General features: G+C 39.3%; 1 protein-coding gene across 3 annotated transcripts in view; it reads right to left on the bottom strand.

Moving 5' to 3' along the window:
* AMPH (amphiphysin) overlaps nucleotides 1-26,651 on the bottom strand; it is a 253,826-nt gene that overhangs the window by 124,187 nt on the left and 102,988 nt on the right. For all 3 annotated transcript variants that reach the window (XM_025380451.1, XM_025380452.1, XM_025380453.1), the window contains exon 3: nucleotides 6,177-6,231. In XM_025380451.1, the coding sequence (XP_025236236.1) occupies nucleotides 6,177-6,231 (55 nt within the window). The remainder of the gene's footprint in view (nucleotides 1-6,176; nucleotides 6,232-26,651) is intronic.

Below are 26,651 nucleotides of genomic sequence, written 5' to 3'. Positions count from 1 at the left end.
CTTCTCCAAGACATTTCATAAAATGTTGTCTATTCCCATTCGCAGCCAAATTTATGAGCTTCTATTTTCATCCTTTAAGACGTGTTGCATAGATTGCACTACTTTATACATACTCCTTGCTTAAAAATAGCCTGAGAGTATGTGTTTTAGTTAAAAATAACATCAGTTAAAATAAATAACCAGCAGCAAGGATAAACCATTAAAAGAACGTCTAAAATACTGCAAGTATCTAGCAGCTTTGTCCCATTGCTTAGAAGAGAGTTGTGTAAAAAGACAGCAGCTGCTTCAAAGGAAAGCAAGAGTGGGCATCTTTTTCTTAGATTCTCAAGGAGAACAAGGATGGAACCAAGAGTTGGAACAAAATAGGCAGTTGGTGAAGTAACTCAAGAATAGTCAACCCTACCCCATAGTTATGCCTACACATAAGACACATAAACAAAAAACTATTAATGACACCACCTGCACTGTGCTCCATTTAGAGAAAGATCTGGCATGTTCATCATCCATGTGTCTGGCCCCCGCTGCACGTGCATGCCAGTGACTCCCAATTCTAAATTCCTACTGGACATCTCCACTTGGATGTCTTATTAATACCTCAAACTTCACATGTCAAAAACAAACTTTAAATTTTCCTGTCTAAACCTGCTTCATCTCCTTTTCTTAGTTCTCATGAATGCCACCCAGTTGCTCCAGTTCGAAAACTGGAAGTCATCCCAGATTCATCCTCCCAAAGCTCAGTCACCAATTCCACCTGATTCTCAAACCCAGCCCCTTCCTTCCCTGCCCACTGCCCTTCCCTGGATTAGGTACTCATCACCTATGATTTAGATTAGATAACATAATCCACGTAACAGGATTTAGCAAAGTAGCTGGCACAAGTTACTGTCAGCCATCATAATACAAAATATTTTTGGAGGCAACATAACAAAATAATTAAGACTATTATTTGCAATTAATCAGCCTTTGTTAAAAACTTGGTTCCATTACATGTGATTCGTGTGATTTTAGGCAAATTATTAATCACCTATAACCCCAGTTTTCCAAAGTGTAAAATACCAATAAATATACCTGCCACAAGGTTATAGAGAAAATTACATAAACTGAGGCATGTCAAATGCTTATCTCAGTGCCTAGCACATAAGTGCTCAGTAAGTGTTAGCTAATAGTATTATTGAAGTATTGAACTAGACTTCTACTAAATCTCCATGCAGTTGCACTTCCTGTAGCCTGAATTCCACACAATCACAATAACTATTTTTCTAAAATGCTAATCTGATCATGGAACTTTTTCCCTTGCCTACAATAACTCTAACAATGACTCTCCTGTCTATTGATAGAATAAAATTCCCGTATGATATGATACATGAAGCGCTTCTTTATATAAATGCTGCCCGCCTTTCCGTGTTTCATCCAGCTCAATTTTCTGCTTGCATCTAACTGCTCTGTTTGTTCCCTCAAGAACCCATGCTTCCTTCTGCTTCCTGGTGCAGTTGTTTCTTCCACCTGCAATGTCCCTCTGAAATCTATCTTTCTCTAGAAAACCTAACCATTTGATGGCCACCTATGACCCCACTTCTTGGGTTCAATCAAATGTAAGTTCCCTGGAAGAATCATTCCTGCCCCAGTCTCTTGCCTCTCCTAAGGTGGGAGTCTGTCCTCTGTTATGATGGCACTCAACGCACGTATCTATTAAAATACATATTACTATGCCCATCTGGCCTTTTTTATTTAACTGTCTCCCCACTCTGCTGTGAGCTCCTTGCATGCAGGCACTATGTCTTGTTCATCTCTGCATCTCCCTGTCCTAGAACAGTGTCAGGTGCACAAATGGTGCTCCAGACGTATTTGCTGCTAAAATGAATGCAAGCATAAGATCTGCCTCACGAAGCCTAAGCATCAGCAGAAATCATAAAGACCCACAGAGGAGAAGCCATCCAGAAATCAGTCATAATAAAATGATTAGAATTCATTTAACCCAACTTCACAGAATCCCAGTTTTAGGGTCTTTGGGGGCTTCTGAGAGAAATGAAGCACTTAATAGATGAGGAACCCAAAGCAACTAAGAGACTTAATGATTTTCCCACAATTGCCACAGGACCCATGACTCTCCAGGGCTAGACATCACTTTCTCCTATGCTGCCCTGATGCTACCTGCATTACAGCAGGGTTAGTTAGCCAGAGTTGTCCTTGTGAAAACAAGAAAAATTGCCCATGAAAACCTTTGAAAATGTAAATTATGATCTACTTAAGGCATTGATATGGTTTGGCTCTGTGTGCTTACAAAATCCCATCTTGAATTCTAATAATCTCCATGTGTTGTGGGAGGGACCTGGTGGGAGGTAACTGATTATGTGGGCGGGTTTCTCTGGTGCTGTTCTCGTGATAGTGAGTAAGTCTCATGAGATCTGATGGTTTGATAAAAGGGAGTTCCCCTGTACATACTCTCTCTTGCCTGCTGCCATGGAAGACATGCCTTTGCCCCTCCTTCGCCTCCTGCCATGATTGTGAGGTCTCTCCAGCCATGTGGTACTGTGAGTCCATTAAACCTCTTTTTCTTTATAAATTACCCGGTCTGGGGGCATGACTTTATTAGCAGCCTGAGAACTGACTAACACAGGCATATACCTTGTTTTCAAGTTTGGTCCCAAAACCCAAAATGTGTTCCCAGGAACACTACTCATTCTTCACAAGGCTTTGAGAAGAGAGAAGGGTCCTGCAGTCAAAAAACTCGGAATTCCTGCCTATCCCACAGGATTTCTGGAGTTGACTTTAGCATATTAACGGCTCTGAGAAACTCAGTAGTAGCCTGTTTAAAAATTCATTCCAATCAGCTGTGGAAAAAGTAATTTAAACAGAGATCTCTTTTTTGTAGCATCACTTGTTAACATAGTCAATCAGCAAACCCAAGGTGGGGAAAAGCTGATAGAATTCCTTTCTCCTTCATACGGAGCCATGGCCACTAGCCCTGGAGTGCAGGCGCAGTCTGCCAAAAAGGCTTATTTGATGCTTTACCCAGCTTTTCTCCAGAGCTCAAGCCTCACCCTCAGGGAATTCTTCTTGATCACATTAAGGAAAATAATTATGCCAGTCTTTATAAAGCAGCACGCTTTATAAGCAGCACAGACCAAATTGAATAGACTTGGGAAAGAGAACTCACTCTTTCATTCAACAAACTTATCCACATTTCCAAAAAATCAACTACCCAGAGAAAGTCCTGTGCTAGAAATAATATATGACTTCTGTGTTCAAATCCTAAATCAATAATAAAAGAAATACCTAGAGTGGCTTCTGTTTTCTGACTGAACTGTTACAAATACTTAAGGTTGATTTGGGAGTAATTAATGATGAGCTCCATCAAACTGTGAAAGTTAAATTCTCTGAGACTTACTTCTTTGCAAATGTAAAATCAAGTTAATGACATTGATAATATGGCTATGTTGGGAAGTTAGAAACAGGTAATGTGCCTAAAATGCTCAGCACAGACTCTAGCACATAATAAGTGCTCATGAAAAAGTAATAGTAGTAGGTTGCCATTATCCCCTTGTATAGATGAACTCTGACTTGTGAAACTGATGCCTTACCATTGGTCATGTAGTTCAAAGGCAGTAAAAGACAATAGATAAAACCAGGGCTCTGGAGAAACACAGAACGAAATATGCAATCTGGCCCTGTTGTTTCCTTGGCATGCAACTTTGGATGAGCTATTTAAACTCTGTTTAAAAAATCACTTTTTCTTTTTTTCCTTTTTTTTTTTTTTTTTTTTTTTTGAGACAGGGTCTCACTCTGTCACCCAGGCTAGAGTGCAGTGGCATGATCTCTGCTCACTGCAACCTTCACCCTGGTTCAAGCAATTCTCCTGCCTCAGCCTCCTGAGTAGCTGGGACTACAGGCATGCGCCACCACACCTGACTAATTTTTGTATTTTCAGTAGAGATGGGGTTTTGCCATGTTGCCCAGGCTGGTCTTGAAGTCCTAGCCTAAAGTGAGCCACTCACCTTGGCCTCCCAAAGTGCTCAGATTAAAGGTGGTGTGAGCCACTGTGCCTGGCAGGAACTCACTTTTCTTATCTATAAAATGAAGATAATAAAACTACCTGCCTCATAGAGCTGTCATGAGAATTAAAATGCTATGCCTGGACTATAAAATTCATAAATATATTTTAGTTTAAAAATCAGTTTTGCTAATTTTTATTATTTTGGCCATTTTATTATTATATTTTTATTATTTCATTATTTTAATAACATGTTTGTATTCAGTTTTACACATCCACATTAAAACTGTGAGAATAAATTCTTAGAATGAAACTGGTATGTCAAAAAGCATACCAAATCAATCAATCAATCAATAAAAGTTTTTACTAAATGGTCTCCAGAAAAGCTATCCTCCTGGCAATACATGAGTGGAGTCCACTTCCCAGAGCTTTACCAGTACTAAATACAGCAGTATTTTATTTGTAATGTCTTTGATCATTTGGAGGAAAAATGATAAAATCTTCTTTTCGATGCTACTTAATATTCTTTGATTATTCATGAGGACAAGGCTTTTTCGTGTTTATCACCCATCTATAGTTCCTCTTTGGCTAATTTTTCCTTAGAGTTTTCTGCCCAATTTTAATTTAACCAATTGACCTTCATTTAGTCTACTCACTGAGCTCTTTATATTTTGATTTACTTTCATTAACTATGTTGCCAAAATGGTGATTTTAAATAACATATTAAGCTCTACATACTTATGAGGTCAAATTTCTCCATCTCTATGGAGAGATTTATGGGTTTCTGCCTTGCGAGTAACCCTTATAAAGACCTCTACAGCCTGGAGACTAAATTTACTGTATTTTATTCTAGTACTTTAGCACATTTCTTTGCATAGTGATACATGGCAGACACACCTGACAGTGATAACTTAAGCATACCCTGAGAATCACCCTGTATGGTAGATGCACCTGAATATGTGCTCAGAGTTCTGAGCTAAGGAATCTGGGAGTGGCCAACCCAGAGATTCATTCCTTGTCTACAAGGAACATCTGAGCCCTGAGCCTGTCCCATGAAAGGTAAGCCATACAGGGGATTGAGGCCATGTGTTTTGGGTTAAACGAAGGTTGCCAGGTGGAGGTTGTTAGGTAGAGGGTGCTAAGCGAAAATGTTACAGAAACTGCATTGCTTTTTGCAAATGGATGCAGTTCTCCTGCCCAGCCTGCCACCACTTGGCGGTGCGATACTCCTGCCCAGCCCTGCCATGACTGGGCCCACTCTGTATGTAAGTTTCCCACTAATAAAATCCTGTGTCTTGTTTGCTGACTCTGGTTCCCTTTTTCGGCCTTTTGAACCTGGTGCCATCCCTACTGAAGTTAATAGAGTCCAGTACAACATATTTACATCTTTACTATATCTGGAATTAGGAAGGAGGGAGTAAAGTGTGAGGTTGAGAATTTCACTGTTTTCTAAGTGGCCAGTTTTCCAATACTCCTTGTCAGATGATCCATTCTTTCCCCACAAAATCTGCCTTATGATACATCATATCCATGGGCACACTTGGCTGTGACTCAGGGCAGGCAGCGTGATGATGAATAGCAGGCACAGGCTGAGCCCACCTCCCTGTTGCTCTCTTCCCCCTCCTCCAGTGGCCTCATTTCCTTGCCTTACATGGCTGAGTCCCAGAAACTCATGCCAGGGCCTCTCTATGCCCGTGCATTGCATGGCGGTAGAGCTGCAAGTGCTGCTAGTCCACACAAGTCACAGCCAGTCCAGGGCCATGTTTGCTGATCATCTTCCACCTGCCTCTGCCACCATGTCTTGCCCCTTCCAGTGAGAGGGCTTAGGTGCGAGTCTGTGAGTGCTCCACTCTTGGGATGTGGTCTCCCTCAGGAGGTAAGCCAACTGCAGCTTTTCTTAAACAAAGTCTCAAGCTCACTCTAAGAAATTTTCCTGGAAATCTCTGGCATGTAGGTGGCATTTATTTCTAGTTTCCAGCATAAGGGCACACATATTTTTTCCTTATATATTCTGATTATCATTTCAATGGGAATTTGGGGGTGGGTGGAATGGAACACCTGTGTTCAAGCACCCATCTTGCCAGGAAGCCAAATGGCTTTGTAATTAACACTCAATCCTGTCACTCATGAAATCCAAGAACCACCTGTGCTTAGTAACATGCAGTAAACAACTCATACGCATTACCTTTGATTGCTGCTAAATATCCTCGGAGTTCTCGCTGAAGTCTGGTACCCTCTGCCTAAAAAACACAAGCACAGATGCTAAACATCTAGTCTATATTTTGCATTAAAACATCTAAGAAGTGTTAAGTCTCAAAGTTACTATTGCCAGAATCTCATTCTTGAAAAAAACATAAATATGTGGACACAGACTAAACAAGGCAATAATGTCCATCAGTCTAGATATTTATAGAAATTTCATTCCACTTCAAAGAGCAAAAGGAGAAGGCAAGATTTTGCTAATAGACAATACAATTCATTACACAGCCTCTAATTCAAGAGCTATTAAATTTCTAGATTTTGATACATGGGTTATAATAGCAGGGAAGTGATCACCATTATCTAATATGGTATCCACAAGCCACATATGGCTGTGAGTACTTGCAATTGAGACATACTGTAATGGTATTTTACATTTACAGTGTAAGTATATTTGATATAACAGATTTTAGAGACTGAGTACCAAAAAAAAAAAAACCTCATTAATTTTATACAGATTACATGTTAAAATGATAATATTTTGGGTATACTGAGTTAAAGTACATTATTAAAATTTCACCTCTTTCTTTTCACTTTAAGGATGTAGCCACTAGAAAATTCTCAACTATGTAGTTTGCATCATATTTTTATTGGACTGCACTGAAATAGAGAAACTGTTAAATTGTAAATGTTGACACATGAATGCCTGCTTTGGTTTGGATACCTTTTTAAAAACTCCGAGACTCTCTGAAACTAGGATGAGACTGCAAACAGTTTAATTTGGAGTTAATCAAAGAAATGCCAATAGGAGAGTAGAGAAGAGAGGAAAAGAAGGGAAGACAGTGGATACAGGGAGCATTATCAAGCAAGTTACCACTGTGGGCAACTGGACCTCAGTTCCTCTGGGGAACTCTGGAAGACAGTGTCAATGAAACACCCTATAGATACCCTAACGGAAAGGCAAGGAAGCTGAGGCATTTATCCAATATCTCCTGTCATCTATGTTTCTAGATGCTCCTAGGGGACACTAATTCCCCAATATATCTAAATAGGGGCAGAGAGGGCTCCAGAAACCATAGAATCCCTCAGGCAAAGGATTGCCAATGCTGGCAAGTCAGTCTGGTGGGCTCAGAAAAAGTAGGTACTAGGGGCATATGTCTGAGCACCAACAGTAGCTTCTATGACTTTACAACTGAAAATCTATTTAAAACATGCATGCATTTTAATTGCAGAGTCATTTAACAAAATTGCAGAGGGCTAGCATACAGGACTCCACCTTGAGCTCAATAATTTCAACAGTTATGTTCAATTTAACAAACACTGTTAGTATTTGCCCAAAAGAGTGGTGGTGGGGGGACCCTCTTTCCTCATTATAATCTAGTGGGGGAGCTAAAATATATAAGCAAAAAAAAAAAAAAATTGCACTGCAAGGCAGATTACATTTAGCATTGCAACCACTATTCAAAGTGTCGGAGTACAAAAACAAATGCCCATCACATTTAAAGATAATGATTAATACAAAGAAACTGAAAAGAAATAATTAAGACTATGCTTGATGGCAAAAGGGATTCTGAATTAGGATATTTTCCGTATAACACTTGCATTGTGCAGGTATAGTGACATTATTTCTTTGAAATCTATGCAACACTGAGGTGAGGTATTCTGTACTTGAGTCAAGCTCAGGTTATTTTTGTAGCTCTATAAACCCAGTTACTACCAGACAAAAGCTTAGGATGAGTCCATTTGCTGGTACGTATGAACTTCAAACACAATGGTTCTATTCAGAATGGCAAAGCAGAAATCAAAGTACTAAACAATTGACTCCCTTTCTAGTGTCTCAACATGGTTTAAAATCAAAACTCAAGCTTTCTATTCTCTTGTTGAAACACTCAGAAGTTTGTGTGATGGCAAATTCCATCAGCTAGAGAAAATAAAGCAAATCATGGTGGGGTTCCAAACAGCAAAGTGTAGTAGAAAACTATTTCCAGAGAGAGGAAGAGGAGAATAAAGAGAAAATGCTCATGATAAACACTTGAGTAAAAGTAGACAATGAAGAGGACCCAGAGAAGTCAGGATGAAGTCCTCAAAACCACCAAGAAAAGTATATTGGAACAAAAGAAGTGGGTCTTTCACCTTCTAAATATCCATTATGTGAGGGCATTGTGTCACATTCTGAGTATATAAAAAGTGGAAAAAATATGGCTTTGGTATAATGTCATATAATATAATAATTTTGGTAGATTTTATTATTGTCAATCTATGCTGCACATCCCTACCAGATCTGTCATTGGAGAAAGATCATACTTCCTGCCTCAGCAACATCAGGCTTGGCTGTAGGATTTGACTTAGCCAATGAAACATGAGCGGAAGTTACATGTCCTACTTTCAAGCTGAAGCTATAAGAGCCATCACATGCTCCTGCCATTTCTTTCCTCTCCCCATACAGAATTTGTTTCTTCAATCTGGATCCCAGAGTGAAGGGACCACAGAGCACAGCCACCACCTGCATTTTCATGAGTGAGAAACCTACCTCCGTTGTTGAAAGCCACTGAGATATTGCTACCATGGCATAAACCTAGCCCAAACTTCCGATAAAATGATTCACCATCAACAGAGGAAATGCCAAAATGTGGAGAGAAGCTGAAATCTAACCACAACAATAAAAAGCCCAATCAAGTTAGTGAACAGAAAAGGACTAATGGCATTTACAGAAACATTTCAGAAAAATCAAATTGGAAAGATTAAGGACAAACTGAATGGTTCACAAATGGAAGCCCAAGTGGTGGTCAAGCAATGGAAAGAGATAGAATGGAACTGAGAGAGAAGCAAGCTCCAGAATCATTTGTCCCATCATATTTCAGGTAATTTAAGAGAGAATAATATCTGAAATTTACCTAGACAAATATAGACCCAAACCAATCTAAAGCCTAAAAACCCTAAAAGGTACAATTAGGAGGGCTTGAATCCATTAAGGCCACATTTCTCAAACTATATAATTGTAGAATCTGGGGGCATTTAGTGGTTTGTCTAGGGCACATACATCCACAAAACAAAGCTAAAAGATCTCTCTGGAACATCAGTTTATTGAGGTGAAGGGAAAGAAATGGAAGAGAAACCATTATTTTACAACCACTAAGCCGCCTCTTATGAAGTCGAATAAAAAAACAGCATGGGGATGAAACACAGAACGTCACAGATTTCTGCTGCTTTCAGCTGTCTGCTTTAGGATTCTGCTGTACCAGTCGTAGTCCTTCCATGGAAATGTGTGAGGGACACCAAGTTAAGCAAGGCTCACTTCTCACCCAGAAGGATGTGTTCCCTCAGTTATACAGAGCCGGCCATGAAAAGGGATGGTTATGAGTCACCAGGATTGCTCAGAATATCCAGAAATAGCAAAAAAGTAGCAGTGAAGGGCATTCTTTTCTCAAATGTTCAAGGAATAAAGTTATGTCAAATTAACCCCACAATTAACTAATTGCCTTTTCCTTCAGTAGAAATCAAGTGAAATAATTCAGGTTCCAATCCATATACTGGATTCATCTTGTCAAAGGGAAGCACTGCAGACTTTTTTTTTTTCATGAAATAAGAAATCCAGAAGAGATTTTTTATATAAGAGTGGAACAAAGTTCAAAATTGTGTGATAATTGCTTAATAAATGAGTTCAATTTAAGCAGATAAACTAAAGGCTGATTTAAACGACTTTCTTCTTTTCCAGTTATTAAAATTCTTAATTTTCCCCATGAGTATTTGGGTTTCATGAACCACAGTAATAGCCACACTTAATTTCATGTCAAGTTCTACTTTAATCAAAAAGGTAAAAAGCTCTGGAGAAAAATCCTCCACCTACAATATGCCATAAAGTAGTTTCTTCTATACAAAACTTATTGCATAACAAAATTTCCTTAAGATCATTATTCTGCAGGAATAGCAGATGTTTGAAAGTAAACAAATTCTTATAACATTGCTCAGATTTCACTGAATTTGAAGTTCATTCCAAATTCCTTTGTAAAGTATCATTTTAGTAATTCAGCTGTGAATTATGTATTGCACATGTGTGTGCAGAAAACAAGAGTCTTCTACACTCTTGAGATTATATGCCTGTTTTTTCCCTTCTTGTTTCTTTATATCGTTTTCTACAAGATATCAGGAAATGATTGTTCTATGTCCTGGTCACAGGGATCATGGCAACAGGAGGGCAGGGGGGTCTATTATAATTAAGTTGTCTGAATTGCCTAGTAATACTCCTCTTTGGAGAAGATCCAACTGCATGAAGATGCAATGAGTATGGGAAATTACGAAGTCAAGCTTTTTGTTTGTTTGTTTGTTTACATAAACTAAATTTTGAAGCCCTGCAATATACTAATATTAGTAAATACATATTCCAAGACTTCAAGAGTCTTGAAAAAGGTGTAATTTTGTTAGTTTACCTTTAACCTAGTTATTTCTGCCCAGAAGAAAGAAACCATACTTGAGGCATTAATTTAATTTGGTTGTGGACAAAATTCATAGAATGAATTAGTGATTCCTAAGGAACTAAACTTAGAGCAGCAGCAACCACTGCACAGTTTAGGGGCACCATTCCCACATACTACCATGTGCATGACATCCCGAGGTGGGGGTGTGCATCACTGTAGCCCCAACTGCACAAGAAAAACCAAACCCTGTGGATTTTATTAGTAAGGTTAAGCAGGTCTGGAAAATACCTCAAATGATAGGAGTTCAATACCTATTAAACAGGCAATAGCCTGTTGAATTGGCTTGTTAATATATGGTCAGTGTAGCACTGACTTATCTTTATAAGTAACTTTTGTTATAAAAAGAAAAAGAAAGACAAGAGGAAGAAAATATCACACACAGTATAGAAAAATGTTTCATTAAGTTGCCTCTCCAACCCAGAAATTGTGAGCTGACATTTTAAAAAGGGCTCAGGTGGAAAGCCAGCAGTACTAACATCTGCATGAAAGGTGGATCTTAGGAGACATAACTTCATAAAGTTGTAATTTTACAAAGGTGAGTCCTGTCATCTCATCTGTGATCATAAGCCTATAGACATTCCCAGAGTTGCATTATTATTTTTGGCCTTTGATGACATTTTTCTCTTGAAAATGGCTGAAGTAACATATCAAAATTAAAACTGGCTCAATTTCTCAGAGTTCAGACAGGTTAACTCAATCTTGAAAGCAATGATAATAAATTTGCTGATCATTTTTGAAGCTTAGACGAAAATTAGATTATCAAGGAGATGAGATTTAATGAGCCCATAATCAGCACCTTGATTAACAGATGACTAATAACATAATATCTGAATCCACTTACAATCAAAGACATTAGGCCACTGAGCACTACAGGCACTCCTGGTTTGTTAAGAAATAGAGCGCTCCCTATGAAAAGTTCAGGTGCTGTTAAATGGGAAGATGAGTTTTTCATCAGTAAAAGCACCAGGGTCTCTGAAATTTACATTTCTGTTTCCTTGCTTTGAGCTCTTTGCACTATTGGAGCTGTCTGTCATTAAGAAGCCAGCACTGACTTCATAAAACAGTTTCTCTTTTTTTATTTCTTTTTTTCACAGATATTAATGCAGAAGCTACAAGATAGAGATGAAATAAGACTGGATATTTGCAGTCATATTCCTGGGATGATGAGGCAGGGAGTGCATGGAAGGAAGAGAAATGTCAAAGAGAACATCTCGGTTTCTACAATTTTATCCAAGATTCGTGGCCCAATTTCCGACTATCCCTGTCACCAATTCCAAGAATATCTACGATCTGAAAACTGATTATCACATACTTTCTAGCTTCAACAAAACAATATCAAATTATGATATATCAAAATATATCATAATTATGGAAGTATAGTGACATCATCATAATCACATGTACAATCTCTCAATTTATTTCCCTTAAGCCAGTCAACTTTTTTGAATGTATGCAGATCTCCATTCAGATCTTCTGGAAAAGCTAACCCATATTGTGTTAAACCGCCATTAAATCTTCACAGCATGCAGACTGGATATTGCTGGAAGATCTGCTTTATTGCCTTGAATTTGTGACCCTTGAAAAACCACTCAGTTGTTTTTCTCACTGTGTGTGTGTGTGAGGAGACTTGACTTACAAGGTGCATCACGGGCATGATTTAAAATCTTTTCAGCCTTCACCTTAATAGCTAGAGCACAGTATTGAATATATTGGTAGGGGAGGGGCATGGAGAGCTGACCCAAAAATCAAGGGAGACTTTAAAGGAGCTCCACTTCCAGCAGCAAGTCCTCCTGTGACTTGCTGTTCAGTGTCCCCTGCTGTGGGTATAGATGCTAGCTCTATCTATAACATTCTGTCGTGACCAAATCAGACAGCAAGTACAAGGACTAGAAAAACAACTGCTGTGTCAAGGCACAGAGATGCACTGATGGTAGAGAAGGAAGGGCCTTGGCTATCATTATTCCAGGCCTAATCAACAGCCAGAACATTTCTGAAACTGCCATTTATGATGTCTGTATTAGTTTGCTTGGGCTGCCACAACACACAACCACAGACCAGGTGGCTTTCTCACAGTTCTGTAGGCTGAAAGTCTAAGATCAAGGTGTTGGCAGGTGCAATTTCCCCCCCATGGCCTCTCTCCTTGGCTCGCAGATGACCACCTTCTTGCTGTGTCCTTGTGTGACTTTTTGTCTGTGTGCATGTGTCCCTGTTGCCTCTCCCTCTTCTTATGAGGACACCAGTCCTGCTGGATTAGGGCTCAGGTATATGACCTCACTCAACCTTAATCACCTCCTTAATGGCAAAACAGTCACATTCTGAGGTAGTGGGGATTAGGAATTCAGCTAATGACTCTGAGGAGAACACAATTCAGTCCATGATGCAACAATGAAAATTTTTGATCTGGCAAAACAATCACAAAGTCTAACACCTACTGAGTGGCCACTTTAATCCAGGCGTTGTTCTAAGTTTCACAACTCTGTTAGCTCATACTCCTCACAATAATTGCATACAGTTGGCATATTGTTATGAGAAAATGGAGGCACAGAGGCTGAGACTTGCCCAAAGTCACACATCTAATAGGTGGCAAGCCAGAATTGGAATCCAGGTAGGCTGAGTTATTTTAGCCCTATGATCCACCTCAAGAGCCCACCAGCTTGATCCCTGCTCTCCCACCTCTGTGCCCCAGGGTGTAAAGGATGATGAAGGATAAAGCTGTCCAACAAGAAGCAACTGTTGATAAATGAGGATAAGGTAACTTTATTAGATGTGATTCATATCACATAGTGGTTAAGTCTACGGGCTCTGAGATCACACTTCCTGCCCTTAAAATCTGAGCTCTGCCACTTCTAACCATACAACTTGAGGCAAGTTACTTAATCTCTCTAGGCCTCCAATTTCCTCATCTATTAAATGAGGATGATAACAATACCCACCACCTAGAGCTATCATGAAGGTTGAGGGAGTCAAGTTATATAAAGTATCTGCTGAGTGCCTGGCACATATCATGCGCTCCGGAAATGCTGGATAACACTATTATCATTCCACTAACACTTTGTAAATGATAAATTATGCAAAGGATAGGTGTTTCACAAATGCTTGATTGACCTACGTTCTGCTACATGTCATATTGCAAATGAATATTTGTGAGGAAGATGCATGATGAAAAACCTTCCCAAAACAAGCTACTTGGGAATTTATAATGCTTCCTTGTTTTTTCATTTGTAGTTTTAAGAATCAAAGACACAGTTATGTTTTTCAGAAAGTTATTTTATAGCTTTGAATATTGCAGTAATAGAGGCTCCCAGAGTATACAAGAATAATTATAATTTATGCAGATGTAAAAGAACCAACTAACAATGGATATGAGAAAAATAACCCAATACGATATACTACTGCCTGAGGAAACAAGAAAGCATGAATACTAAAGGAAAAAAGAATCATTAAGTTCATTTCCAAAATGAAAACTTTTATGACATATACTCAGTTTTCTCATGTAAAACAATTATAATTATGGATTGCCATGAGAATCAAGTAGCTAATATACAAAACGCTTTCCAAATGTCAAAGCCCTACTTGTAGAAAGTCTTCAATATAAAAACACTTTGTCACTGCTTTTGCCTAAGTCAGTCAAATAAGGCTTGGAAATTTGGAAATTGTTAAAGCTCCTTGGAAGATTCTTATAACTAATCAGGTTTGGGAACATATTTGAGCAGATATGCAATCAAAGAAGGCATTATCTTTATTATATGTGTGCAATCTCAGGCTTATAACCGAGTGGTTAACATCATAGAATGACTCTTTAGAGACACAAGTCAAATGTGTGACCTGACTCATAAGTCTGAAATAGGACCCAGGAATCTGTATTTTCAAAAATCCTCCAGGTGATGGTTATTGGGAAACTTTAATTTTTCACTGTGTCTGTCACTTAATGGACACTTAAGTGTGTATAGAGCTCTAGTATGAGATTGCTAAAAAGACACTTAAAAATATGTCTGGTTCCATGTTTCAGTCAGTCACCATAAGACATTCCTTCTAATGTATGTCCTTCCTTTAGATTGCTATGCTAATGGCAAAATCCATGGTGAGGCTTACAAGGTGACTTATAAGAGAGAATCACCGTCAATGGGAACCAATAAAACTCATGCAAATCTAAAAAACAACTGTAGCTCATTTCTGCAGATTTCAAAACCATTTCCAATAGTCTCCCTGGGCTTGGATGACAGACATGCCTCATTCTCTGCATCCCATTACCAGAATGGTACAGTTAACCTGGGAATCATTTAGACAGATACATCCAAACTAAATAATGAGCTTAATTCACAAGGGAGGTGGAAAACATATAGAATTAGTCTCTAAATAAATGCTGAGGAATGGGACTCTAAACCCTCCCTAGTTGGCATGGTTAATTAATATTGTAGATTAAAATGCAATTAAAGTGGGTAACAGAATAGAACAGATAAAAGGAAACCATCAGAGAAATAACATGAAGAGCTTCCTCTAGGAGTGATTCTTAAACTGGGGACAAGCTTCATAGGAAATGGCACAGTAATGCCTGTGACATCTGCAATTTGACTGGGTCAATTTTTAGCTCCATTTGAACTAAGGCTTTTCATTTAGATGGGCTAGAACTGAAGAGATATTCTTACTGATGAAATAAAATAAATAAGAATAAAGAGGTTAACAGATAAACAAGTTCAACAAATGTAACAAGTTTTAGTTTTCTTCCTCATGTCTGGCACCATGGACAGCAACACCCTAGCATTCCCATGAAGTAGGCAGACTTATTTGCCAGTGAGCAAAGAGATTTATTGGATGTGTTGGAAATGAAATAAATAGAAAGACTATAGATAAATGCAGAACAGTTTGAAAAGCAAGGGCCATTACATTCTTTTGACACCTACAGGTTTCCACTATCTGCTCCCTCCCACAGAAGTAAATTTTATTGGCAATCATAGTGGTTTATACTTATATTTTAAAAACTTTAAATCAAGATTGTATAATCAAAACACATATTTCCCATAAGAATAATATTACCAAGGAGAGTGGCAGTCTTGACTAAGAGCTCAGTGGCCACATTCCCTTGTTTTTTGCCATATAATGAATACAACTATATCTAAAACTAAGAATCTCATAGCCAATCACCTAACAATTTCATGACTATTTAGCATGCTATCTGAGCAGCTTTACAGGGTGATGATTTTTGCAGAAATGAACAGGAGATACCCATTGAACCTGGGAAGTCTAGCTGAAAATGGGATTGTGGAAAGGTATAGAAATCATTTCTTCTAAGAATACCAATTGGGGTGAGAGAATACTCATGCACTGATGATAAGTGATGAAACTAGGATATCAAAATATATGATAATTATAGAAGTATAGTGACATCATCAAGAGATTCTGTATCTTTTTCCTACTACTTTAATTGCTTCAAAAGAAAGAAGACTTTTGTGCACTAGACCACAAGCTTGACCAAAACAGAAATTTTTCTCTAAATTGTTCATTTATTTCAGTGCTTTGTACAATGCCTTGAGTCAGTGAAGAATCCTTTTGGTAAAGATTTGTCTATAGGGAATTTATTCTCTCTTACCTTAAATAAAGTGTCCTGCTCCTAGCTCAAGTCAATTTCTCAGTTGTGTTTTAGATACCATCTCCTCCTGCCTACTCGAGGACACAGATCAGCTGTTCTCCCCTTTGTCTGATGAATCACCACATTTTCATTCTGGACTAAATGAGTCCCTTTAGTACACAGATATTTCTGCCTTCTTAAGAAAATGTTCTTTTGACCCTCACTCCTTCTCCCAGCTATTGTCTTGGTCTTTGACCGCACTTTGCTTCAAAAGGCAAAACTTGAAAATTGCTGCCTCCAGGCCTCTAAAAACCATTCCCTTTGCTCTGCTTATTCTTGCCTTACTTGGTTTTCCTTCTATAGCTCTCATCATTTTCTAGTAGACAGTATAATCTACTTATTAATTGTACTCTATTTATTGTCTGCCTCCCTGTTTTGGAAGTAAGATCCACAATGGTAATGACCTTTGTCTGTCTTGTTCACTGAAGTTTCTGAAATACCTAGATCAATTCCTGGTATGCAGCGCACACTCAGTAAATCCATAGCAAATGCATGCCTCAGTAGTTACCTGCTATTGTTTTAAATGGGCCTGCACATGATATCATCTATCAAATAACCTAAAAACTTCCTTAAAAGTTAATACTAAGATGAAACACTTTAAAATTTGGAAAATATTTACACAATAACATGTTTTTCAATATTAAAGAACCCCTGCAGAAAATTATAGCTACAACTAAAAGTATATGCTATGGTTTCAATGTCCTTGCCAAAACTCACACTGAAATTTAATTGCTGTTGTAACAGTGTTGAGAGTTAGGATTTTTACGAGGTGATTAGGCCATGATGGCTTCACCTTCATGAATGGATTAATGCCATTATCATGTGACTGGTCTAGTTATCATGGGAGTGGGCTCCTGGTATGAAAGATGAGTTTGGCCTGATTTCTTCTCTGTTTTGTGCACTTGGTTTCACCTTCTGTCCTTCCACCAATGTCTGAGCAGATGCTGATGCCATGCCCTTGGTCTTCTTAGCCTCCAGACTGTGAGAAATAAATTTTTCTTTATAAATTACCCAGTCAGTGGTATTCTATTGTAGCAGCAGACTAAGACAGAAAATTTATACCAGAAAGTGGGACTGTTGCTATAAAAAATACCTGAAAATGCAGAAGAAGCTTTAGAATTGGGTAATGGATAGAGGCTGGAAGAGTTTGGAGCAGGCTAAAAAGAGCCTTTATGACTGTGAACGGAGCACTAAGGGTGATTCTCGTGAGGGCTCAGAAGAGGAGAGCTGTAGGAAAAACCTGAATCTCCCTAGAGATTACTTATGTGGTTGTGACCAGAATTATGGTAAAAATATGAACAGTAAAGGCCATTCTGGTGATGTCTCAGACAAAAAAAGAGGAACAAGGCATTGGAACCTGAAGAAAAGGGAATCCTTGTTTTACAGTAACAAAGACCTTAGCTGAATTGTGTCCCTGCTCTGTGGTCTTTATGGAATGTCGAAATTTAGGGTGATTGATATGGTTTGGATTTCTGTCCACACCCAAATCTCATGTTGAACAATAATCCCCAGTGTTGGAGGAGGGACCTGTTGGGAGGTGACTGGATCATGGGGGTGGACTTCCCCTTTGCTATTCTCATGATAATAGTGACTTCTCGTGAGATCTGACTGTTTAAAAGTGTGTAGCACTTCCTCCTTCACTCTCTTCCTCCTGCTCCAGACAAGTAAGATATGTGTCCTTCCTTTTCACTCTCCACCATGATTGTAAGTTTCCAGAGGCCTCCCCATCCATGCTTCCTGTAAAGACTGTGGAACTGTGAACCAACTTAACCTCTTTTCTTTATAAATTACCCAGTCTCAGGTAGTTCTTCATAGCAGTGAGAGAATGAAATAATACGAAAAATTGGCACCAAGCACTGGGGCATTGCTATAAAGATACCTGCAAATATGGAAGTAACTTTGGAACTGGGTAATGGGTAGAGGTTGGAAGAATTTGGAGGACTCAGAAAAAGACAAAAAGATGAGGGAAAGTTTGGAACTTCCTAGAGACTCATTAAATTGTTGTAACCAAAATTCTGATAGTGATACAGTCAATGAAGTCCAGGCTGAGGAGGTCTCAGATAGAGATGAAGAACTTATTAGGAACGGGAGCAAAGGTCATTTGTGTAATTTGTTAGCAAAGAGATGGGAGGCATTGTGCCTCTGCCCTACAGAGATGGTGGAAGAAATTTCTAAGCAGCAAACTGTTCAAGATTTGACCTGGCTGCTTCTAGCAACCTATGCTTATATTCATTAGCAAAGAAATGACCTGAAGCTAGAACTTATGTTTAAAAGGGAAGTAGAGTATAATGTGGTAGAAAAGAAAAACCCATTTTCTGGAGAGGAATTCAAGTTAGCTGCAGAAATTTGCATAAGTAAAAAGGAGCCAAGACAATGGGGAAAATGCCTTGAAGGCATTTTTTTCCGAGACCTTCTTGGCAGCCCCTTCCATCACAGGCCCTGAGGCCTAGAAGGAAAGAATGGTTTCGTGGGCTGGCCCAGGGCCCTACTGCCCTGAGCAGCCTTGGGACACTGCTCCCTGCATCCCAGCCACTCCAGCTCCAGTCATGGCTAAAAGGGACCCAGATAAGTCTCAGGTCACTGTTCCAGAGGATGTAAGCTGTAAGACTTGATGACTTCCACACAGTGTTATGCCTGTAGGTATGCAGAGGGCAAGAGCTGAGGCATGGGAGCCTCTGCCTAGATTTCAGAGGATGTATGGAAACACCTGGTCCAGGCAGAATTTTGCTATAGGAGCAAAGCCCTCATGGAGAACCTCTACTAGGGCAGTGCCGAGAAGAAATATGGGATTGGACCCCTTATACAGATGCCCCACTGAGGCACTGCCTAGTGCTGTGAGAAGAGGGCCACTGTCCTCCAGACCCTAGAATGGTAGATCCACTGACAGCCTGTACTCTGCACCTGCAAAAGCTGCAGGCACTTAACACCAGCTGATGAAAGCAGTCTCAGGGGCTGTGCCCTGCAGAGCCACAGAGGCAGAGCTGCCCCAGGCCTTGGGAGCCCACCCCTTGTGTCAGTGTCACCTGAATATGAGGCATGGGGTCAGGGAGATTATCTTGGACCTTTCTGATTTAATGACTGCCTTTCTGCATTTCAGACTTGCATAGGGCCTGTAGCCCCCTTTTTTGGGTCAATTTATCCCTTTTGGAATGGATGTATTTACCCAATGCCTGTATCTCTATTGTACCTTGGAAATAATTAACTTGTTTTTTATTTTTACAGGCTCATAGGTGGAAGGGTCTTGCTTTGTCTCAGATGAGACTTCGAACTGTAGACTTTTCAGTTAATGCAGAAATGAGTTAAGACTTGGAGGACTGTTGAGAAGGAATTATTGTATTTTAAAATATGAGAAGGACATGAGATTTGGGAGGGGCCAGAGGAGGAATGATATGGTTTGGATTTGTGTCCCCACTCAAATCTCATGTCAAATTGTAATCCCAAGTGTTGGAGGAGGAACCTGGTAGGAGGTGATTGGTTCATGGGGGTGGACTTCCCCCTTGCCATTCTTGCCATTCTCATAGTAGTGAGTGAATTCTCATGAGATCTGGCTGTTTAAAAGTATAAAGCACTTCTCCCTTCACTCTCTTCCTCCTGCTCCAGCCATGTAAGATCTACCTCCTTCCTCTTCACCTTCTGCCATAATTTTAAATTTCCTGAGCCTCCCCGCTCCATCCATGCTTGCTATTCAGCCTGAGGAACCATGAGCCAATTAAACCTCATTTCTTTATAGATTACCCAGTCTTAGGTAGGTCTTTATAGCAGTGTGAGAGACTAATACAGTGATGCACTAGGATATCTGATGGAAGAAATATCTAAGCAGCAAAGCATTCAGGTTGCTGTGTGATTACTTTCAACTACATATAGTGAGATGCCAGAGAAAAGAAATGACTTAAATATGCAATTTATAATTCAAAGGAAAGCAGAACAAAAAGATTTGAAAATTCACAGCCTGACTATGTAAAGAATAAAAAGCATATCAGAGAGACAATGCTAAGGGTATAGCCAAGTATCATTTGTTAAAGAGATTAATATGAACAAAAAGAAGCCAAGTGGTATTCATCAAGACAATGAAAGACCCCACAATCATTCTGAAAATCTTCTAGGCTGCCCATCCCATCACAGTCTCAGAGCTCTAGAAGGGCAGAATGGTTTTGGGAGATGGACCTGGGGTACCCTCCACAGGCTCACTGCCCAGGACAACCAAGGGACTCTGCTTCTTACATCTCAGTGCAGCACTCTTTGGCCAGCCCAGCTGTGGCTTGAGTGGTCCCAAGAGCAGCTCAACCCACTGCTCCACATGGTACAAGTGGTAAGCCTTGGTAGTGTCCACATGGTGATAATTCTGCAGGTGCACAGAATGGAAGAACTTTGAGGAAATGGCTTCTTCTTCCCATGAGATTTCAAAGGATTTCATAAAAAGCTTGGAACTCAGGCAGAAACTTGCCACAAAAGCAGAGGTGTCACAGAATCTCTACTAGGGCAATGTATAGTGAATCCCTTGGGGCAGGGCTGCCACAGAAAACATAGAACTTGTAGGGCCACCAGCATGGAACTCTAACCCATTAAAGCTGGGTGAACTGAGCCTAGCAAAGTCATGGGGGCAGGGCTGTCTGAGACCATGGGGGCCCAACCCCAGCCCCAGTGTATCCAATAAGTGGGATATAGAGTCACAGGTGATTATTCACCAGCTTTAATGTTTAATGTTTTCTCTGTTGGGTTTTGGACTTACTTGGGAACAGTTTTCTCTTTCTTCTTATCTATTTATTCCCTTTAGAATAGGAATGTCTGTCCTATGCCTGTTCCACCATTGTATTTTGTAAGTAGATAACTTGTTTTGATTTCACAGGCTCACAGCTGAAAGGAATTTGCCTCGGGATGAATCATGCATTCAGTCTCATCCACATATAATTTATACAGGACTCTGGGCTTTGAACTTTTGAATTGATGTTGGAATAAGTTAAGACTTCTGGGGCTGTTGGGATGGAATAAATGTATTTTGAATTGTGAGAAGGACATGAGTTTTGAGGGACCAGGGAGGAATTCCATGGTTTGAACATCCCTGCCAAAACTCATCTTGAAATTTAATTACCATTGCAACAGTGTTGAGAGGCAGGATCTTTAAGAGATGATTAGGTCATGTGGGTTTCACACTCATGAATGGATTAATGTCATTATCATGGGAGTGAGCTAGTTATCATGGGAGTGGGCTTCTGATAAAAAAGATAAGTTCAACCCAATTTCCTCTGTGTCATGTTAACTTGCTTCTACTTTCCACCCATCTGCCATGGGATGGTCTTCATCAGATAGCAGAGTCAATGCTGGCATCACATCCTTGGACTTCCCAGACTCCAGAACTGTGAGAAATGTATTTCCTTTCTTTACAAATTACCCATTCTGTGGTATTCTGCTACAGCAGCAAAAAACAGACTTAGCATCTCTAGGTAAACTTTATTTAAAGAGATGCAGACATGCACCAATTCACTTATAGAATACTGTGCAACTATTGAGTTTAAAGATCAATGGAAATCCAGTATGAATTCAGGCAACAAGACTCATAATTACAAACAAAGTTTCTCATAGCAATTGATTGATATCAATTAAATATATTAAGGCTCTCTGGTAAAAACATTATCCTATGAGAGAATAATCTTACTCCAAAACCCAGTATATTAAAAATATTTTAAAATTGTACAAATTGAAGAACCTAACTTGGACTTAAAGACAAGAAAAACATTCTTAGGCAAAATTAAAATTATTTATTTTATTGTTTGTAAATGTGTGTAAAATTCTTAGAAGACTGAAAATACTGTGTCCACAGATACCACAGGAACTAGGGCAGTTTTTGAACCAGGAGTGACCAAAACTTTGCTCTAGTCTCCATAGTCCAGGTTAGGATCAAGCCCAGGCCATGTCAGGCCTGGATAAAAGAGGTATAGTAAATGACAATATAAAAAGAGGAGTGTTGACACATGCACTCACATGTTCATTGCAGTACTATTGACAATAGCAGATTTATGAAATCAACCTAGGTACCTATCAGTTGTTAATTTGATTAAAAAAAAAAAAGTGGTACATATATACCACAGAATACTATGCAGCCATAAAAGGAATAAAATTGAATCTAAGAAGTTGAAAATAAATAAAAATTTAAAAAATAAAAAATCATCTTGGCTCTTCTAATTCCCTTGTCTTTCTCTCTCTCTCTTTTTCTCTCTCCCCCCGTATGTGTGTATGTATGTGTGTGTGTGTGTATATACATATGTATATGCATATAATCTTAGAATCAGTTTAACTATATCTATAAAACATTCTGTTGGAATTATGATTTATATAGCCTAAATTCTACAAGACGTCAACTTATCAGAAAAAAGTATTCATCTGGGAATCAAACCATCTACACTCCAGGAATAAACTCTCCCTAGTCACAGTACATTATCCTCTTAATATAGTGATGACTTCAATCTTCCAATGTTTCATTTATAAATGTTTTGCATGTATAGTCATAAAGTTTACATAGAGTTTTTAAAAAGAGGGGCTTTGATATTAAATGAGTGAGGCAGTACATAATAACACAAAGCAAAGGGTAAATACAGAGAATAAGTGTGACAAGCAGGCAAGTCAAAACTAGGATGTACTTATTAGGTACCTAGCAAGTACTAGAAGCCATTGAAGGTTTGTAAAAATGACTAAATGTTGAGTCTTCCTTTAAATATTTCACAATTTAATAAGAACATAGATACACAGTTAAATTACTACCATGTAAGAAAACTGGATAACAAATAACATATTACTGAAGTATACAGAGGAAAAGAGACTCCTGACTGAGGGGATGGGGAAAATACCACTAGAATATTCCTTGTGAGTTGACCTTAAAGAAGGATGGGACTTGAGCATAAGGAGAAGGGAGATCCAGGAAGGAAGGGCATTCAAATGATAAGGAAGTAGTTGCAGTGAGGGAAGTGGAAAAGAGTTTGAAAGCCAGCAATTCAGTCCCCAAATTACACTACAGACATAGACCACCAACTATTCATTGTAGCAACTTCTTTTCTGCTTTTAATTACATCAGAGCATCTCAATTCATATCAACCCCCTTAACGGGATCCCTAAAGAGAAAAGCCACTTATTTGGCTGTTAGGCAGTTGAGTTCCGCCAAAAACTAAAAGGGGAAGTGTGATCAAATCCTTATGGATGGCCAAAGAAAGACTGAGTGCTATGAATGTGAGAGAAAGCCCAAAGCAATCTCTAGGTACAAATAATTTGTGTCCTATAGAGTGGGCACTGAATAAAGAAAAATTCCAAACAAGTAGAATTTGCTCCAAGTCATGTAAATATATATTCCTAAGAGGGTATCTTAAGGAAACTACCCCAGACAAGAGGTCAGAGATTTTTCTGTGTTAAAATGTATGTGTGGGTCAGGTGTGGTGGGTCACACCTGTAATCCCAGCACTTTGGGAGGCCAAGGCAGGTCGATCAGTTGAGGTCAGGAGTTCGAGACCAGCCTGGCCAACATGACGAAACCCTGTCTCTACTAAAACTACAAAAATTAGCCAGGCATGGTGGCAGGTGCCTGTAATCTCACCTACTCAGGAGGCTGAGGCAGGAGAATCGCTTGAATCCAGGGGGCAGAGGTTGCAGTGAACAGAGACAGCGCTATTTCACTCCAGCCTGAGTGACAGAGCGAGACTCCATCTCAAAAAAAAAAAAAAAGTATGTGTGGAGTCAGATACATTTTTTAACAAATGGAAAAAGGTAGAGAGAGATTTTTGGAAAAGTGCAGATTGAGTAGAACATACCCCTCCATGCATCGTCTCTTTTTTTCTTAATACTTCATTAAAGGAAAGGAAATATTATCCTCCACCCCATTTCTATGTTGCTTTCTTGATCTACAGACTTTTCACTCTCTGTTGGAGGGATTCCCATCCCCTCAGTCAGGAGTCTCTCTTCGTCTGTATACTTCAGTAGTACGTTATTTATTATCCAGTTTTCTTACATGATAGTAATGTAGCTGTGTATCTGTGTATCTGAGACCCAGACATTCAGTAGGTGCTTCCCATATACAATCTTTGCTGAAATGTCACCAGAATTCTGTCCCCATGGGTTGCCATGTCTATTTAAAACCTTGGTGGGTCTTAAACCAGCACCAAGACATTTTCTTTTCTCTCCATTTAACACCCTTGCACATTATATAAAGGACCCAATGATAAGCCTGATCCAATTTTAGGCTTGTTATGCTCTGCTAAAAGATGTCTAACAGTGGACAGTAAACTAAACATGAAGACAACCAGCCATTTAATCCCACACTTAATAACATACCGTTAAATGAATGTAATGACTACTGTGACACTGCATTTCAAATACTTCGACCACTGTGATTATAAAGAGCCCTGTGAAGCCACTATTGACTTAAATATATTATTTTTCTACCCTCCTTTTCTCAAACACATGACTGGAATAATGCCTGTTTTATATAAAAGTATTAAAAATCAACAACAGAAAGAATAATGCTCCATATATAATAAACCTGTAATTTGTACTGCCATGGCATGGGTGACCCTTATCCCAGTGTTGAAAATTCTACTGAGATTTCCCTCAGCGGCCACAGTGGAACAGGGATAATTAAGGCCAAATCTACCACCCTATGAAGTTTATTACTACAGTTACCATAGGAAATTCCTGATAAGGTAGAGTAACACTGGTTACAATGAGCTGCTTGGGACCTGTGGGGTCACTGCATGAGGTAACGACAAAAGAGACCTCAAGCAAGGATCTTGTACTTCCAAAAGTCAAGAACCACATTTTAATTCTTTTAGAGTAAACGCAAACAAACCATACATTTTAAATTGATAACTGCCATCCTATTAAAGTCTAAAAAGCAAACTGCTCACTAAGTTAATATGGCCATATATTAACTGTTATCTTTTCCTCAGGACATTAATAATGCTTATCCTTTAGTACACTTATATGTGTAATAATGTTTGTAGGTTTAGTATTGTTATAGCCCATGGGTCAAATGTGTTCTATAGACATTGATTTATTTTACAAACTCCATCATGAAATTGACTTAGGTGCCAGTATTTTAAATAAGCGGGATACTTCCTGTGATGCACAGTCAGAGTGAGTGAGTATAGCAGGGAGACTCTCAGAAGGCATGGTGCGAGGAGTGAGGGCAGAGAGAATGCAGCAGGCATACCATCAGCAAGCGGGAACTCGGCTAGGGCACTAAGTGGGCAGGGATTCTTGGTCAGCAAGCCTCCAGAGGGGAGAGAAGGGGAAAGTGTAGGTATGAATGAAAGTGTAGGGTATGAATCAGCCCATAGCTAGAGAGCTAGAGAGCAGGGGACCCTGGACTGGTGCAGCACAGGAGACAAAGATATGGCCCACATGGTCAGGAGGCTGGTTACATAAAGGAGACTGTGCAAATAAATATACATATATTGAAGATAATGAAAGCAGGTTTCTCACTCTCAAAGAGGAAGGTATAAATCTAGAAAGGGGGAAGGCCCAGCCGGGCGCATTGGCTTACGCCTGTAATCCCAGCACTTTGGGAGGCCAAGGCAGGCGGATCACAAGGTCAGGAGTTTGAGACCAGCCTGGCCAACACAGTGAAACTCCCATCATTACTAAAAATACAAAAATTAGCCGGGCGTAGTGGCAGGCGTCTGTAATCCCAGTTACTCAGGAGGCTGAGGCAGGAGAATCGCTTGAAACCAGGTGGCGGAGGTCACAGTGAGCGGAGATCGCACCACTGCACTCCAGCCTGGGCAACAAGAGTGAAACTCCGTCTCAAAAAAAATAAAAAATAAAAAATAAAGGAGTGGAGGGGAGAGCCCAAATAAAGCAGGAGATACTGAACTGCAGTTAGAAGGGTCATGGTTTCAGATAGATAGATAATATAGATGTCTGTGTGTAGAAATACTTGTATATAGACATGTGTTGTGTGTGTGTGTGTGTGTTTACACACATATATATTCTGTCCACTTAGAAGGCCTAGAAGCATGATACCCTAGGAGCAAAGAATATACCTGGAACCCAGATACTGGTTTCTAAATCCCAATCTCCACCAAGATTTTTCCAAGAAACCAGGCTTTCTTGGAAAAACAGCTGATTCCAAGCTATGTGGGCAAGGGAAGCACAACGAGATCCTGAAACATCTAGTACCAAAAAGGTAAAAATATTGTCAGAGAATTAAGCAGATCTGTCAAAAGGACAAAGGAGTCAACTCCTAGGAGCTTCCACTGGCTAAATTTGGCGCAACTGCACTCCAAAACGACTAATAATAATGAATTATAACCCAACAAATAACGTAGGAATCCATAAGCACATGCTGATATAATTAATTAATTAAGAAAGAAACATTTTT

Source organism: Theropithecus gelada, chromosome 3, assembly GCF_003255815.1.
Source record: "Theropithecus gelada isolate Dixy chromosome 3, Tgel_1.0, whole genome shotgun sequence".
Lineage (NCBI taxonomy): Eukaryota > Metazoa > Chordata > Mammalia > Primates > Cercopithecidae > Theropithecus > Theropithecus gelada.
Note: the sequence above shows the minus strand (reverse complement) of the source record. Positions and strands in the feature narration are given on the sequence as shown.